The 15,035-nt window shown below is 36.6% G+C and overlaps 1 protein-coding gene across 4 annotated transcripts in view; it reads right to left on the bottom strand.

Annotated features, from left to right (window-relative positions):
• TRPC4 (transient receptor potential cation channel subfamily C member 4) overlaps positions 1–15,035 on the bottom strand; it is a 164,355-nt gene that overhangs the window by 31,497 nt on the left and 117,823 nt on the right. For 3 of the 4 annotated variants that reach the window (XM_035542830.1, XM_035542831.1, XM_035542832.2), the window contains one exon: positions 10,466–10,802. In XM_035542830.1, the coding sequence (XP_035398723.1) occupies positions 10,466–10,802 (337 nt within the window). Of the gene's footprint in view, positions 1–10,465; positions 10,803–15,035 lie in introns of those variants that run through there. The other variant, XM_035542833.2, reaches the window with a different exon arrangement.

Raw genomic sequence — 15,035 nt, 5'->3', positions numbered from 1 at the left:
CCCAGGTATGCCTGGGAAAGTGTACTCTGAAGTTCGATAGCCTTTCTGCAAAGCTGAAGACTTACTGAAGGCCTGATAAGCTTACGTGATGGAGCTATTCTGGGCATGGAACCTCAGAGATTCCAAGCTGTGCAGTTTAGGATTAATTTGCAGTCACACATCCAGAGGTTTTGAAATCCTGTTGTAGATCATAAAAAGGAACTTTTTGCAAGAAAAGTCATCAGGGAGAAGTCATCAGTCAGCTCTTCTCTCCACAGTGTCTGACACATTTTGCCAACTTTGTTTTTTTACATTCATTGGGAGAATCAGTTAAAGATATAAATAAATACATAAATAGATGTGTTAAAAACAAAACAAAACAAAAACAAACAAAAACAAAACAAAACAACAACAACAAAAAACACCCAGAGATCAAAGCAGTATTATTTCTGTGACATTGTACACTTCCCTTTTCTACTTGGTGGACTTATGGGTAGCTGGACACAACCTGACATTATTATCTAATGAGTCTTTTGGACAGTTCCAAAATATGCCCTGACATAATACAAGAGATGAAGACATGCAGAGACAAGACTGTCTGATGGGTACATTCTTACAGGTAGGAAAGAGATCTAGGGTCCAGGCATTGCCTAATAATGTGTCAAAGCAGCAATGCTATCACATAATGATAGAGCCACATGTGTGACAACAAAAAGGATATCTCAGTAAAGCAGAGGAGTGCACCCCCTCTTTGTACCCTGGTACAGGGGGAAAAGTGCTAAGAGGAACCAGCCAAATACAAGGGGTAGATGTACAAGTGAGCAATTTTAGACAGTTAGACTGGGAAAAAGTTCATTGCCCAAAGCTCCCTTTGTCTCTCTGGGAGGAAAGAATCACCTCCAAGGCAATGATCCTGTCATCTTCAGGTGGCTGAATCTTCCCATTGACTGAAAAAGTAGCTGTGGAGGATTAGCCTGAATTAAAACAGATGTCTAACTTCCAGGTGCTTGTATTTAGTTGAAATAATTCCACACAAATCAGATTTCACTGTGGTAGCTGTGACTAGCTAAACTTGGTAGCTAAACTTGGCTTTATCCTGATTGTCTCTTTGCTCCAATTCTCTTCTTCCAACCCTTTCTCTTCATGCCAGCTCTATTTTACACCTGTCTCTTACAGCCTCACCTGTCCATTCCCCATCATTCTGCTTTTGTCATTTATTTCCACTTAAAAGGAAATTATGAATATTATGCAGCTATTCCACCTCATTAATCGATGATTTAAATCAAAATGTTGAAGGTGAGATTTTCAAGCATTTATTGACATTATTTATAAATTAAAAGCTAGAGTAGTAAAAGAGAAATAGCAACATGGATATTTTGAAACAGGATGAAATGATAGAAATAAATGTGATTAAACATTCCGTAGTTTTAATGGAATTAAATAGACTTAAAGTCAGGGCAAGAATCCCACAGACCACATGAGGCCCAGGAAATGCCAGACAGCATGGGCAGATTTTGTAAAGCACTGTGAGTTATTACACATGCAAGCTGATCAATTTGCAACCATTCGACTGAAGTCCAACTTGACTGATACATTCAGCTTGACTGTCAAAGAAAGCTATGAAAGTCAGTATTCTGAATTTTGTTTTTAAAAAGATTTGCGGATCCCTATCTAATTTTGGCATTATCTTTCCTGCAAAAAGATTTGTTTTTCTTTTCTATTTTTGTTCCTTACCATTTAGTGATGGAAAGCAGGAGGCTCCTCGGGGTCAGTCTCTACATGCCAAGTTCAACAACAACCTTTCAGTATGTTTCTTGAAGAATATATTTTCACTGGACTGTGAAACCACTTAACTGAAATACTCTGCTCTGCAATGCACTCAAGTTTTTCACAGGTACAAGAAATGAGACAAGTTGCTAATGATTTAAGCTCTGTGAACTGAGGGGAGGTCGTTCCAGGGAATTAAATGAGCATCAGTAAGGCTTGAAATCTCTCTTCTATTTTACATCTGGTCTGACATCTGATCTCTGTTGAAGAGGTATGAAGGTTGTGAGAAGAACTGCGAGACATTCTGTTGTAATTCATGGGTTCCCAATCTCTGGGACTTTTTTTTTTTTTAAGTAAAATACAGCTATTCAAAGGAACATGCATAAAATTAAAATCAAGTTTTCTGCTTTCTCCTAGGAATAGGGAAATGGATGTTTGTGAGGGGAACAACTGTGCAGTGTCTGTGTCCTGTGTCAGGTCAGGCAAGAGGCTGGGAATGACATAGCCAGAGGCATTGTTGTTCCAGATCCCTTCTCATGACAATGACACTTAAGTGATCTGAATCTGGGAATTGTCTGATCACGCAACTCAGCATTAAGAATACTTAATATCTAACCTCAGTTCACTCTCTGTCCTCGCTTTTGTGTTGTAAAATTCAGCTTAATTCCTTCCCCCACACGAACAGTGAAGATGAGTTTGATAATGTCTTGAGAGTATAGGGAGAATGTAAAGGAAAATACGAAGATTATGAAGCATTTGAGCTTTCTGGATGAAATATACTATATCAGAGCTGAAACTATTCAGTGCTGATTATAAATCAGCGGTACATTTACTCTCATGTTCAAAGAAAAGTATAATTTCCAAGAAACACTGATCAGCTGCAAATGAAACTGGTCTAGGAACATTGTGAAGTATGTATATATGTGTTTCACCCACTATGGAATGGCAAGTGCAAACAGTCTGGACAATCAGTATCAAAAAGCCCCTCAGATATTTAAGGCTTAGTTTCACCAACTATCAGATTGTTCAGTTGCTTGAGTACTTATGCAGCAAGGTGTCCATATAATTGGGATAGCTGTTCCATTGACCCAATATTTTAATTAACAAGAAGCCTGAATTTTGCAGTACTCTCATAAATGTTAAAAGAAAATATATGTAATTAACAGTTACTTTTTTTTTTTTTATCTTTTAAATTTCCTTTGCAAAATGTTGCAAAATGCAAATGAATTGTTGTTCATTTTCATAGTGGAAGATTAAAGGAGATTTTAATTAGTATGTCTATCTTAACTTTATTGATCCTTTTCCTTGTCCTGTTTTTACGCCTTCATAAAACAGGGTTTTACAAGAAAAAAAAAAAAAAAGAATAGAAAGAAAAAAAATATTTAAGATCCTCTTCCTGTAGTGTACGTGAAAATAATTGTAAATCCTGGATTAACATTTCCTTTCTGTGTACCTATTTTTTCCATATCAGTGGTCTGTATACAGTGATAATGTAGTTGTCATAATCTGGAGAAGCATGAAAGACACTGTATTTTTGGAATGGATCATGTGCTTAAACAGAAGTGTCTAGTGTTAGTTTAGATGCTCTATGCATATCCAAACTGGCCACCCCATGCATTGTCAAAAATAGGTACAGGTTTCCTGTAGGGTATTTATCATAGGTACAACCTCTCAGTAAGTATATCCAATTTTCAGACTTCAAAATTGGTAACAGTTTCATCTTTGTAGGCACTTGAGTTGCTTTTTTTATGTTTACTCAATTAAATCAATCTCCTAATTCATAATGACAAGACTTGCTAAATGCCTGAGTTTGGAGTAAGGGACTATGGACAGATAAATAAATGTGGAGGTACAGTGCAGAAATTCTGTACATTTCTGTTTGAACTCAGGTCTACAATAATGTTGTAGATAGAAATTTACCTATCCAAAGTATTGGTCCATTCTCTCAGGTACTTTTGCACAGGGGTCTGTGAATCTCTTTAAAGAAAAAGTATATCCTCAATTACTGCTTGCACATCTCTATTAGGCTCTACAAGTTTACATGAGGAGTGGAGCATGCAAAATTTTACTCATTATCCTTTAATCTCCATGGTTTCATTGAAACTTTGTGGCAGGCATTTGCTGAAGTTGATTTAATATAGAAATTATTTTCTTACTTTCACAAAAAATATTGTGGAAAGGGTAAAGAGCAAAGCTTATATATTATTTCCAAAGAAAGCATTAATTTATAAATATATATATATCCTAGAAGTAGGGTCATGCAGTCTAATACCCATTAAACTGTTGTATCTACAAACATCTATGTATTCTTTATTGCTCCCAGCATTAATTGCATTTTCTTGGTGTTGCTAGAATAATATAATGAAGATATTATGCAGTCAGTAGAAAAAAAAAATTCAAGCGTGTGCAAGTCTTAAATTCACAAAGGGATGCAAGACCTTGAGGAAGAATAAATGGATGTATAGCTTGTCTATAAAGCACAGAAAGTCTTTTGTAGTATGGCTCAAAATCTCTTGGAGCCCTGAACAGTGCAGCACAGCGTTAAACGTGCAGGTCTAGGTAAGGCCAGAAGTGGATATTCAGGGATATCTGAAACTGCTCATCTGCTTCTACACTGTTAACAGGCATGTAAGGATTTGAAGTTCTCGATCATGAGGATCCAAACTTCATATCTGAGAACGAAATCCTATGAAAGGGTCTAGTCATTGAAATAGTTGGTGCTTCAATGCTTAAATTAAGTACACAGTACTGAATGTAGAATTCATCATGCAGGGCACCTAAATTCCCCACAAATTCCATTTTGTGCTCATTTTGAGTTTCAAATGTTGAGCTGAGATCCACAGGTTATGTGGACAGTTATGACATACTGAAGGAGAGGAATAACAAGAAGTGGAAAGAGTAGTGAGTCTCAAACGTATCTCACCAGCACTTAGCATCCTATCTCAGACCTTCATCTAAATGTCCACATGAGACTGAGTTTCAGAGTTTGAAGTACCTTCCTTTCCTGAAATGCTGAAATTATATCCAATATTAGTGTCAACATTTGGCATTGCAGCTTTATAGGTAAAATTCGTTCACAGGGAACAGGAAACTTGCCTTTTCTCAGCCTGAGGGAAGATGGAACCTCTTTCTCAGGAGAGTACTAGGGAAGGCATAAGGGGAGAGGGGGGAGAAACATTCACCTTCCTGATAAAAATGGGGACAAAGGGAAACTGAAGAAGAGGGAGCTAAAGAAGCTAAATCCAAACAAATGAATAAACAACAACAAACAACCAAACCACCCACAACTTCAGTGACAACCTTAGTGTTTTTTAGCCTCCTTACTAGGGCATCTACTAGGAAGCACAGTCATCAAAGCTAGGCTTCACACACACACAGCTTTATCCTGATCAAGTAAAGATCTTTATCCTGATCAAGTAAACATCCTGATCTCATGGAAGGTATCCCTGCCCATGGCAGAGGTATTGGAACTAGATGACCTTTAACCATCCTTTCCAAGCCAAACCATTTTATGACTCTCTGATTCTATGATCCTTAAGCTATATGATTATAATGTCTAAATGTGAAATATTTGAATTTTAGAGGAGCAAGCACAGTGGTACTACACTGAAAACAAGCCTGAGGCCTGAAGATGATCTCAGGATACTGTCAAAACCTGTTTTCATCAGCAAATTTCAAGAAAACATTTGATTGCATTGAATACTTGTTTATACTTGAATACTTTTCTATATGTGATTATTTTATATTATCATCTACAAGCACAGTCTTCATTTACTTCATTGTGGGAGGGAAATTTTCCATAACTAATAAAAGTGTATGCAAATTGAACACTCAGACATTTTTAAGGAAACAAACCCTTATTTTCTGTACTCTGTTTAAATGTTGAAAAAGGACAGTAGAGAACTGCTCCATCTAGCCTAAATCCCCATTCAGCCGCAATTGTTTCTGAATGCCTAGGGAAAGGATTTGAAGACAGGGTAAAGTAAAGTCTCTACTAACTTCCAGGTTTGCTGTGTTCAGGGATATCCTGATCCAGATACCACATCTCCACTACTGTGACTAAGAGCCACTGATTATGGCTGATTGTGACACTATGGATGGTATTCAGTAACAAAAAACAGTCTGTAGCTCCATTGTATATGGAAGACATACTCCCAAAAGCTTTTCAAATTTAAGATAAAGTTTTACTAAAACAGCAAAAAATACATAAAAGCTACCTATGCTTAAGTGGAGCTTACAGCACCAATTAAACTATTTTCCCAAACGAAAAGTCTCCTGACTTTTTAATCATAATCAAAACAAGATGCATCTCTTTGGTCTCAGTTTTGGAAATGGCAAGATGATTCTAGGCTAAATCTTGCACACACAAATGCACATATCAACAAACACCACCAACAATCAAAGAATAAAATAAAATCATCTACATAGCTCAAATATTTGAAATGTGGTAAATCTCCAAGTAATTAAGAAAAAGGTCCTGTTACAATAAGATTCAGGCACTAGTGACAAGTGACTCTCCGGATGTTTAAATAAATGACTTCATCAGTGGATCCAGTTTTGGGATCACCCAAGAAAGAGATGTTATGTGACTGAGTTGAACCTAGTAGAAGGCCATCAAACTGATTGCAGGCTGAAAAACATGATGTATAAGGAAAGGCTGAAGGAGCTGGATTTGTTCAGCCTGGAGAAGAGGACGCTGATAGGAGGATATTAATGCTGTCATCCACTAATGAAAATGCTGCTTATGAATAATTGGAAAAAAGACCTGTCTTAGAGGTGCATATTGAAAGGACAAAAGATAAGTTGCAAGTTGTGGCATGGGATATTCCCATTGATAGCTGGAAAAAAAAAAAGTCTCCAGTGGCTAAATGCAGGCATGGGCTGCTGAAATAGGTGGTAGAATATACATCCCCGGAGAAATTTCAAGTTTTGACTGGACAAGGGCCTGAGCAACTGATATATCTTTGTAGGTAGCCTGTGTTGAGCAGTGGTTTGGATTAAGAGGCCTTGAGTGGTCATTACGTGCATTATCCTTCTTTGTGACTGAAATTGTGTTCCAGCTTTGTTCGGTATTATTTTCCTCCACTACACTTTACTTGTCACTATTGGTTATGTACTGTTTCATCTTACTGGCTGTATTATCCTTTATATCTGCTCCCCAGAACATGTCAATTTGTACTGTTTCATTTTTTTTTACACATTTTTTTCCTATGAAATTTAGAATATGATGTGTAGTTTACATGCCACCTCTATGATCCCTTCATCTGAAGTGTCTTGCTATGCCGTCAGTATGGATGTTCATTTTGTTCAGTACTGGCAAGAGTGTATATTCCCCATAGCAGTTTGTTGACCATGAATGTTTGCAGTTTGCAGTTTGCACAGTTCCTGAGCATTCTCTGTAGATTCACACATTCTAATAATCTGCATAAATCCCTGACAAAAAGAAGAGGATAGTGTTCTAAATCTACTTTCTTTTAGTGTAAAGCTATTGTCCCTTGTCCTGTCAGTACACTCCCTGACAAAGAGTCCCTCCCCAGCTTTCCTGTAGGCCCCCTTAGGTACCGGAAGGCCGCTGTAAGGTCTCCCTGGAGCCTTTCCTTCTACAAGCTGAACAACCGCAACTCCCTCAGCCTGTCTTCATAGGAGAGGTGTTCCAGCTCTCTGATCATCCTCATGGTCCTCCTCTGGACTTGTTCTAATACTTCCATGTCCTTCTTGTACTGGGGGCCCCAGAACTGAATGCAGTGCTCCAGGTAGGGTCTCACAAGAGCAAAGTAGAGGGGAAGAATCACCTCTTTTGCCCTGCAGACTGTGCTACTTTTGATGCAGCCCAGGATACGGTTGGCTTTCTGGGCTGCAAGTGCACATTACCAGCTTCTCATCAACTAAAGTTGCCTTCTCGCATGATCCAAGGCAAGTCAGGAACTGGAAAGGAAATTTGGTTATGCAAGTTATTGTTCTTCCTCACTTTTTTAACAATAGGGGTTTGCTGTTTTCTGTCTTTTTTTTTTTTTTTTTCCCCTCTTTCTCCAGTGGTGACAGATTCTCAAGTGTAGGCTGGGCCTATATTTCTGTAATGTGAAGCATCTGGCATGCTTAGGAAATCTGAATTAACAGCTGCTAAGAAGAAAAAAGATAATTTTCCTTACTGACAAAAGCCTATTTCATATTTTCCTGTATGCAAGGACAGGAGATTCCAACTTTTCTTACCTGCAGAGTTTTCCACAACTCTTTCTTAAAGCTATAACATCAGCCTTGTTATACTGACTTATTGTTCCATGGATAATCACCACATACTCTAACATCTCTTGTGTAATCATCTAATCATGTAAAAGACAAAATTAATGCAGCAGTTCCCTTAAGAGACTTTTTAAATGTAAAATTGATAGTCTCCATGGAAATGTAGCCCAATACAGGTTTTTTCCTCTGAACCTCCTACTCTAGTGGCACTTTTAATATGTGCTAATTATGCACATTCAGTCTTCTATTGCGAAGCAGTAGGTAAATACTAATTGCTGTTTGATTGTTGGAGAGCTAAGATCACTATGGACAATCCCAAAACCTCTTAAGTTCTATGAAATATATAAATGCTGAAATTCATTTGGAAGAGAAGCTGGAAAGTAGAGCCTCTCTTCCTCTCTTCATTTTTATAGAGGTAGCTATTAAAATGTAAATTACATGCAGAACTATTTTAATTGAAAGAAAGACAAACAAAGAGTTCTATTGTTTAAAATGTTAATAGTTTTGACGTGCTGTATTTGTTCCAGAATAACCTTTACTTTGGGAAAAGGGTTTACTTGGTCATGTTCCCAATTTCAGAGTAAAGCTATAACCCTTGTGCCACATTAGTTTCATCTCAGACTTCAAAATTTTTCATCTACATCCATAAATGCAAAGATATATCTTTGCACCTTTGAGATAGGATAACTCATGCAATTCAAGAGTGTTGTATGTACTCTTTAAGGATAGTGCATAACAGTATACTATGAAGAGATTAGATAACAGGTTAAATTTTGTCCTGGAAACTAACCCCTTAGGTTATTGATAAGAACTTAACAAAATAAGTAATTTAATTTACTAAAAGATGACCGGACCACCCACAGTTTTTATATATGTGAATAGAAAACATCAGATTTTGGCTGACATTTATTCCTAAAAAAAAAAAAAAAAGACATTTGTCACATGCTGCAGCAATATTTACCCATGCAAAGGAAAATACACCTTACAGCGAAGACTGGTGGTGAGGACTATGTTATGCTGTGCTATCATGTTGAAAATCCCAGATAGCAGCTTCTTCTGAGAACTTCTCAAATAGTGTGAACATATTTTTGGTCATGCTTGCTTGTTTGATTAAGTGAAAGAAGTATGTAGCCCTGCCTCATGCTTCATGTAGTGGCAAAGTGCTCTACTAAGGAACATATAGAGGAAAATCCATTGACTCATTCTCCTTCTATATGTCAGACACTGCCAATTAGTATATTATAGATTCAATATTGCATTGTAAATTATATCACCAATGATGCCAAAAGCCTTGTTGATTTGGTTGCTCTAAAAAAAGCCTAGGAAAAGTTGCAAAACTGAAGAGAAGCAGCATCTTAATGGGAGGCTCTGGAAGAGGTAAGTGTATCAAAAGCCCACCAAAACATTTCAGAGAGTTTGTGCATGAACTTATCCCTGTGATGATGATTTATATGAAAATATTAAACTTAAATCCTTTCAGTTAAAGCTACTAAGTCTTTCCTTCTACAATTTCTTTTCAGTCAAGACCGGGTATATTTGGCCTGATGTGGTTAGGAATCAACTTATGTTGACTGAAATAAGAAACAGGGAAGAGACCATGGCATGCCAAGAGAGGTAACATCTAGCAGGGGAGAAAGGCAAGGACAGGGAAGACCTAAGATAATGTGATTTTATAGGACAGAGCAATCACACAGGCAGACATTTAAAGCTGGCACGGCTTGTACAAAATAGCCTTTCAATAAAACCAAACTGAAATTTTATTTTGAACTATCAAGACAGAAGGTTAATCTTTTCCCTCTTTCGAAAAAATCTTAGCAGATTTTCTTATGCCTTCTGGTGAGAAAATATTTTGCTTGAAGTTGTGTGACAAGTTCTCGTCAGTGTTTTGGCACGGAAAAATTACTCTGCATGGATATTTTAATTAAAATAGTCAATTGAAAATGCTGTTCAGCACTATTTGCTACAGGTGGGTCTGTGATATTAAGTATTTGTTACCTTCATAGGTAACAAAGGTCCATGATAACACCAGAATTAACACTGTACCTTGTTCTAATACATGAAAAATATTTCAGTGGTAAAGAAACCCCTTTTTAAAAGCTAGACTAGCAAAGGAAAAAAAAAAAGTATATTAGAAAGGAATGAGAGGAATTGGAGCAATTTCTGCCCCAGAGAAAAGGAGAAAATTAAAAATATTATCACTATTTCTTTTTCAGGCCTCTACTTAATCACATACTGCTTAATCTTTTCCCTTGCTGTAGTATGTCAGACACTACTGGGTGGGTACACTTTGGATTTTTAAACACTTCCCAAGTTGTCCACTAATCCCACTAAGTACTGGAGCAGATGTACCATTTGCCTGTTCCAATAGATAATAATTTGTAACAGAACTCTCCGCCATATCTTCCTGCATCAGAAATGCTTGGAAAAACCACAGGTTTCAAAACACTTTTCACTGTATTTTCTTTAGTAATACATTTACCCAGGACCCACGGTAATATCATCCACTCGACGATGGTTGGTGGTGGTCCCTGCATTCTCACATCTGACCTGTCAATGTGCTGAGAGGCAAGCAGCAGCAGGAACAGAAAAGTCAAGTAGGATGCAGTATGGCAGATAAATTTGATAAATGGCTTTCTGATGAACAGCCCTAACGGGCTTTTGGGAGCTATCAGGTAGCACACAGAGAAGACGGGGAAAAGAAGTCCTATCACAACACATGTCAACATCTTCACAGCCCAGTGTCGCCTCCTCCATCCAGGGAACTCATCATACCAGCGGGATGCAAGCAGCTGCTGGCAGTTAGGTTGGGCAACAAACTGCAGAGAGAAGAAGAAAGGGAGACAGTTATTTCTCTGTTATCATTATGAAGTTAATTCCATGCTATATATGTTACAATAAGTAACTTCTGGATAGAGATTAAAAAACAATGAAAAAAAATCCACAGCCTTCGCACATCCATTCATGGTGATAATACCAGAAAGGCAGGGCTGGGTCAGCCTTCCCTTCCTTCAATGCAAAAAATATGCTAGAACCCCATATCCTCCCAAGATTCACTTTTCACAGTAAAGCGGGACTTCCCCATGTTATAGTATACAAGGAGCGAAAGGACTGTAAACCACAGATACCTCAAAATCTGACTTCAAATTAAAAAACATATTTACAAAGACTACTTCCATTATTTAAATAACAAAACTGATGGAGAATAGTTAGAACACCAGGTGAAAGACACTATGAAAATGAAAAGCATGATATTTCTTACCAAAGCACAAATAAGATCTGTAAACAGTAAAACTAAACAGCCAAAAATGAACTATTCTCAGTATGTTCCCTGCTAATTCTTTAAGAATCAAGTTTACATACTTTTATACTAGACAAAATTCCTACAGATATATTGCACAATGCTTGCACAATATGAACTAAGCACTAGCATTCCCCAGTGCTTCACTAAACCCCGTCAGGCTATATTCCTATCCTGTACATTATTTTATGGTCTGTCTATTCTCCATGATATAATTTCAGTTTCTAAAATATGATTCTTAAAATTTATTTTCAACAAAAATAAATCTATCAGTAAATATTTCATTTCAGCTATTTTTTCTCTATAAGTATATTCAAGCCTTTTATGTCATATTTTTATTCGATCACTAGTTCCTATTTTCCCTAATGCTTTCTTTTTTAAAAGGGGACATACAGTAGCAGCGTGCTAGACTTGACATAAGAAATATAGAATAGAAGCAACATATGCACCAAAGAGACCCAGAGTTGTTGTATTCTTTTACTTTTTATTTTTTATTTTTAAATAAAATTAGCAAAAGAATCCTTTTCCTTCTTACGTTACATGCATGCATGCATACATACATGCATACATATATTGGATTAAATCAGAAGACTTAATAAAGCTATGTAGGAAATTCTTTATCTTATTAAATAATAAAAGTGTTGATTGACACAAAATATTTTTATATTTGAGTCCTAATTAAATGCACCTAGTTTTTAATTTTACATGATTTTGGCAACACTTATAACCAGAGAAGCCAAGTTCTTTTTGGGATGAGTAATAGGCAACTTCTTAAAAAGTTTCTGAAATTACTAGGACTCCTACTAGGAGAAAATGTTATTTAGACTGGAATGAAATGAGTCAGCATGCATCTTTCTATATATGTCTGGATCTTGTCAGTAATGTTAACCTGAGCCAAATTAAGACCTGGTATATGTTAATGAAATGCTAGTGTCCTTAGCAGAGACATATTTGCCTACCAGACACCAGTACTGAAACTGCCTGTTGTGAAACATAATCTACTCAAACCATAAGCATCCTGAAAATAGCCTTAAAAAAGAACAACAGAGTGTTCTCTTCTGTTGGGAAAAATGCATTCACAAGGTTTTAGGGTGTTTATTTCAAGATACAAATGCCTAGAATAATACTACATATAATCAGAACAGACAGTTTCTAAGTAATGTGTTGCCAACTTTTTAATGGGGGTCTCCCTACAAAAAATCTCACCTCAGCTTGCTTGGGTAGACAGAGATTATTGCTTTGCTTGACTAGTGAAAATAATATGACTTTTGGATTAATTCCTGAGTACAATATTTTCCTCACCCCCTCTCCCTTCCAAGTGTGGCAGATCCATGTTTATTTCCCCTTCTTCACTTTCTTCATAATGTATCCCTAATAAAAATCCTCTCACCTTCTAAAAGTAGTTCCTAAGTCTTGCCTCTGTCCCTTTCTCAAGATCTTCAGGCGACCCTCATTATTTTGGGTACCCAGGTGAAGGAACAACTTCCAGTGTTTACCTCAAAGGATAGTGGTGGATGCAGGGGGCATACTCCTTGACAGGTTTTTTTTTTATTATTATTATTTTTTTCCTATGTCCACCAAGTACTGGGCTGCTCTGAGACTGTGTAGACCAGAATTGATGCAGAAGTATCTCTTCTCATGAAGAGAAAGATGCCCACTGACAAAACCATCAGGAAGATGCTGTACACTGTTGGCAGTAGCTGCTTAGTCCTAACATTTATACAGATTATAATGCAAAATATCCGGTGTTAATAAAGGAAAGGAGGTATAATTGCAACATTTTTGAGCAGACATAAAAAATTTTTGTTGCTTCCTAATATCCCTATAATTCTATTTTTTCAATAAATTATCTCTCATAGTATTCTTCAACTTATGATTGTTACCAATGTGACATGACAATTTATGCACTGCTCAGATCCTCTGACAATAAGGGAAAACTAACATATTATGCATTTTATGTGGCTAGAATTAGGGTGACTACCATTGGCAATGTACTTTAAATGAATTAACAAATATAAAACAAATATAAAGGGAATAATTGGATGGTATGGACCAAGCATATAAAATACTATGTCAGCACTTTATGAACTGCACATGTAGGGAAGCAGTTCTAGTAGTGTGGGCAAGGGACTATAATAGAACTGACAACACAATGTCTACAGATGATATATTCAATTTCTGGGAGATCCAGATAGCTAGTTTCATGCTGTCACTTTTATTGAATAACACTGTTGGCAATGTTAGTGAACAATGTTCTAAAGCAACAAAACTCTTCATTGCAGTCTTTTCTTTATGGTTCTGAGCTCCATTGGCCATATATATACACTATGAACTATTCTGAAGTGTCTTCAGATATCTGGAAAATTAACCTAAATCTCTTGCTGACACTTCTTTTAGAGTTATGATTTTCTGCTTTGTTTGTCATGGAATTGCATAACATTTTTTAAAATGTCCATATTAGTTTCCACATTTGACTAGTGGCTCCATTTTTTTGTGCTGAAGACATTGTCACCATGTGCAGCAAAAGTTGTCGAGTAGTGATAATTACATTTGCTATATTAGCTGAAGAATGTGGCATGTTCTTAAATGGAGAACAATTGTTCAGGTACCCTGATGGCAGTAGTCAGTGCTGAACCTACTGGCTTTTTCCTCAACTTCCCAGAGAGGGGGAACTTATTAACACACACTGCATCTCCTTCCTTGTCCTTGGGGACGTGTCTCCTCCCAAGAAAATGAAGGGAAGAAGATGTGTTCCCACGCCTTGTTCTCATGTGTTTGAGCACATCATATAGGAACTGGGAGCTGGAAGATCTTCCTAGGCCCCACTGTGTAAATGCTGCCTGTATAGGCTGTCTCAGAGACATTACTCATATGTTGCATATGGTTATATAGGTCAATTTTATTAGTGATCGTGAATGAGTATTCCAGTTGACATTTTGATTAATTCAGCAAAAAAACCTTATTTAAAAAAAAAAAAAAAAAAAAGCTTACATCAGATTTATACTCTAACTATTGCAAGCTCTTCCATTAGAAAGGACTGAGAGATGTGGATGGAAAAAAAAAAAGGCATGCTCCATGCAATAAGATACTTCCTCTATAAGTGGGTTGGACCACATCTAGGATGATATAGGTCCTCTGCTGAACTGGGGGTCTAAAAAAAATTTAAATATATGTTTTGCACAAATATTTTACAACTAGCCGAATTAAGAGTACTCTGTGACAGTAATTTGCCGGTTCTGCATTGCCTATGCCAAAATATTTTCACTGTAATATATTTTTTCTTCCTTAATTGGAAATATTACATTCTGAGGTATTTAAAGTATTTTTGTACTGTCAGTGCTATGTTATTTGACTTTGACATTGTCTCCATATAATTAGCAATCAGCGTGTTTATATTTTCACATAACAATGCCTTCCACTAGCTTCCAGTGGTTTATAATTATGTGAGGGATTTTGCTGTAATGATTATTCCTAGTTTCACAACTTTTGCTCCTTCACAGAGTCTTCTTGTCTGAAAATGTTTTGGTATTCATTCTCTTCTTCATCAGCAATTATTCACAGTGCCAACAAAAAACAGTCTGATATAAATAATAGCAGAGCCAGATTCTAATGATACCCAAGTATATACATTGTGCATAATTTCATTTTCACTGCTTATTACATCTGATCTGTAATTTTGCTGTAGTACATACTCTAGTGTCAACGGAAATTATGAAGAAATAACATAAGTGGTACTGTTAACTATATAAAG

Source organism: Cygnus atratus, chromosome 1 (genome assembly GCF_013377495.2).
Source record: "Cygnus atratus isolate AKBS03 ecotype Queensland, Australia chromosome 1, CAtr_DNAZoo_HiC_assembly, whole genome shotgun sequence".
Classification (NCBI taxonomy): domain Eukaryota; kingdom Metazoa; phylum Chordata; class Aves; order Anseriformes; family Anatidae; genus Cygnus; species Cygnus atratus.
The sequence above is the reverse complement of the archived record's forward strand: the minus strand, read 5'-3'. Positions and strand labels throughout refer to the sequence as shown.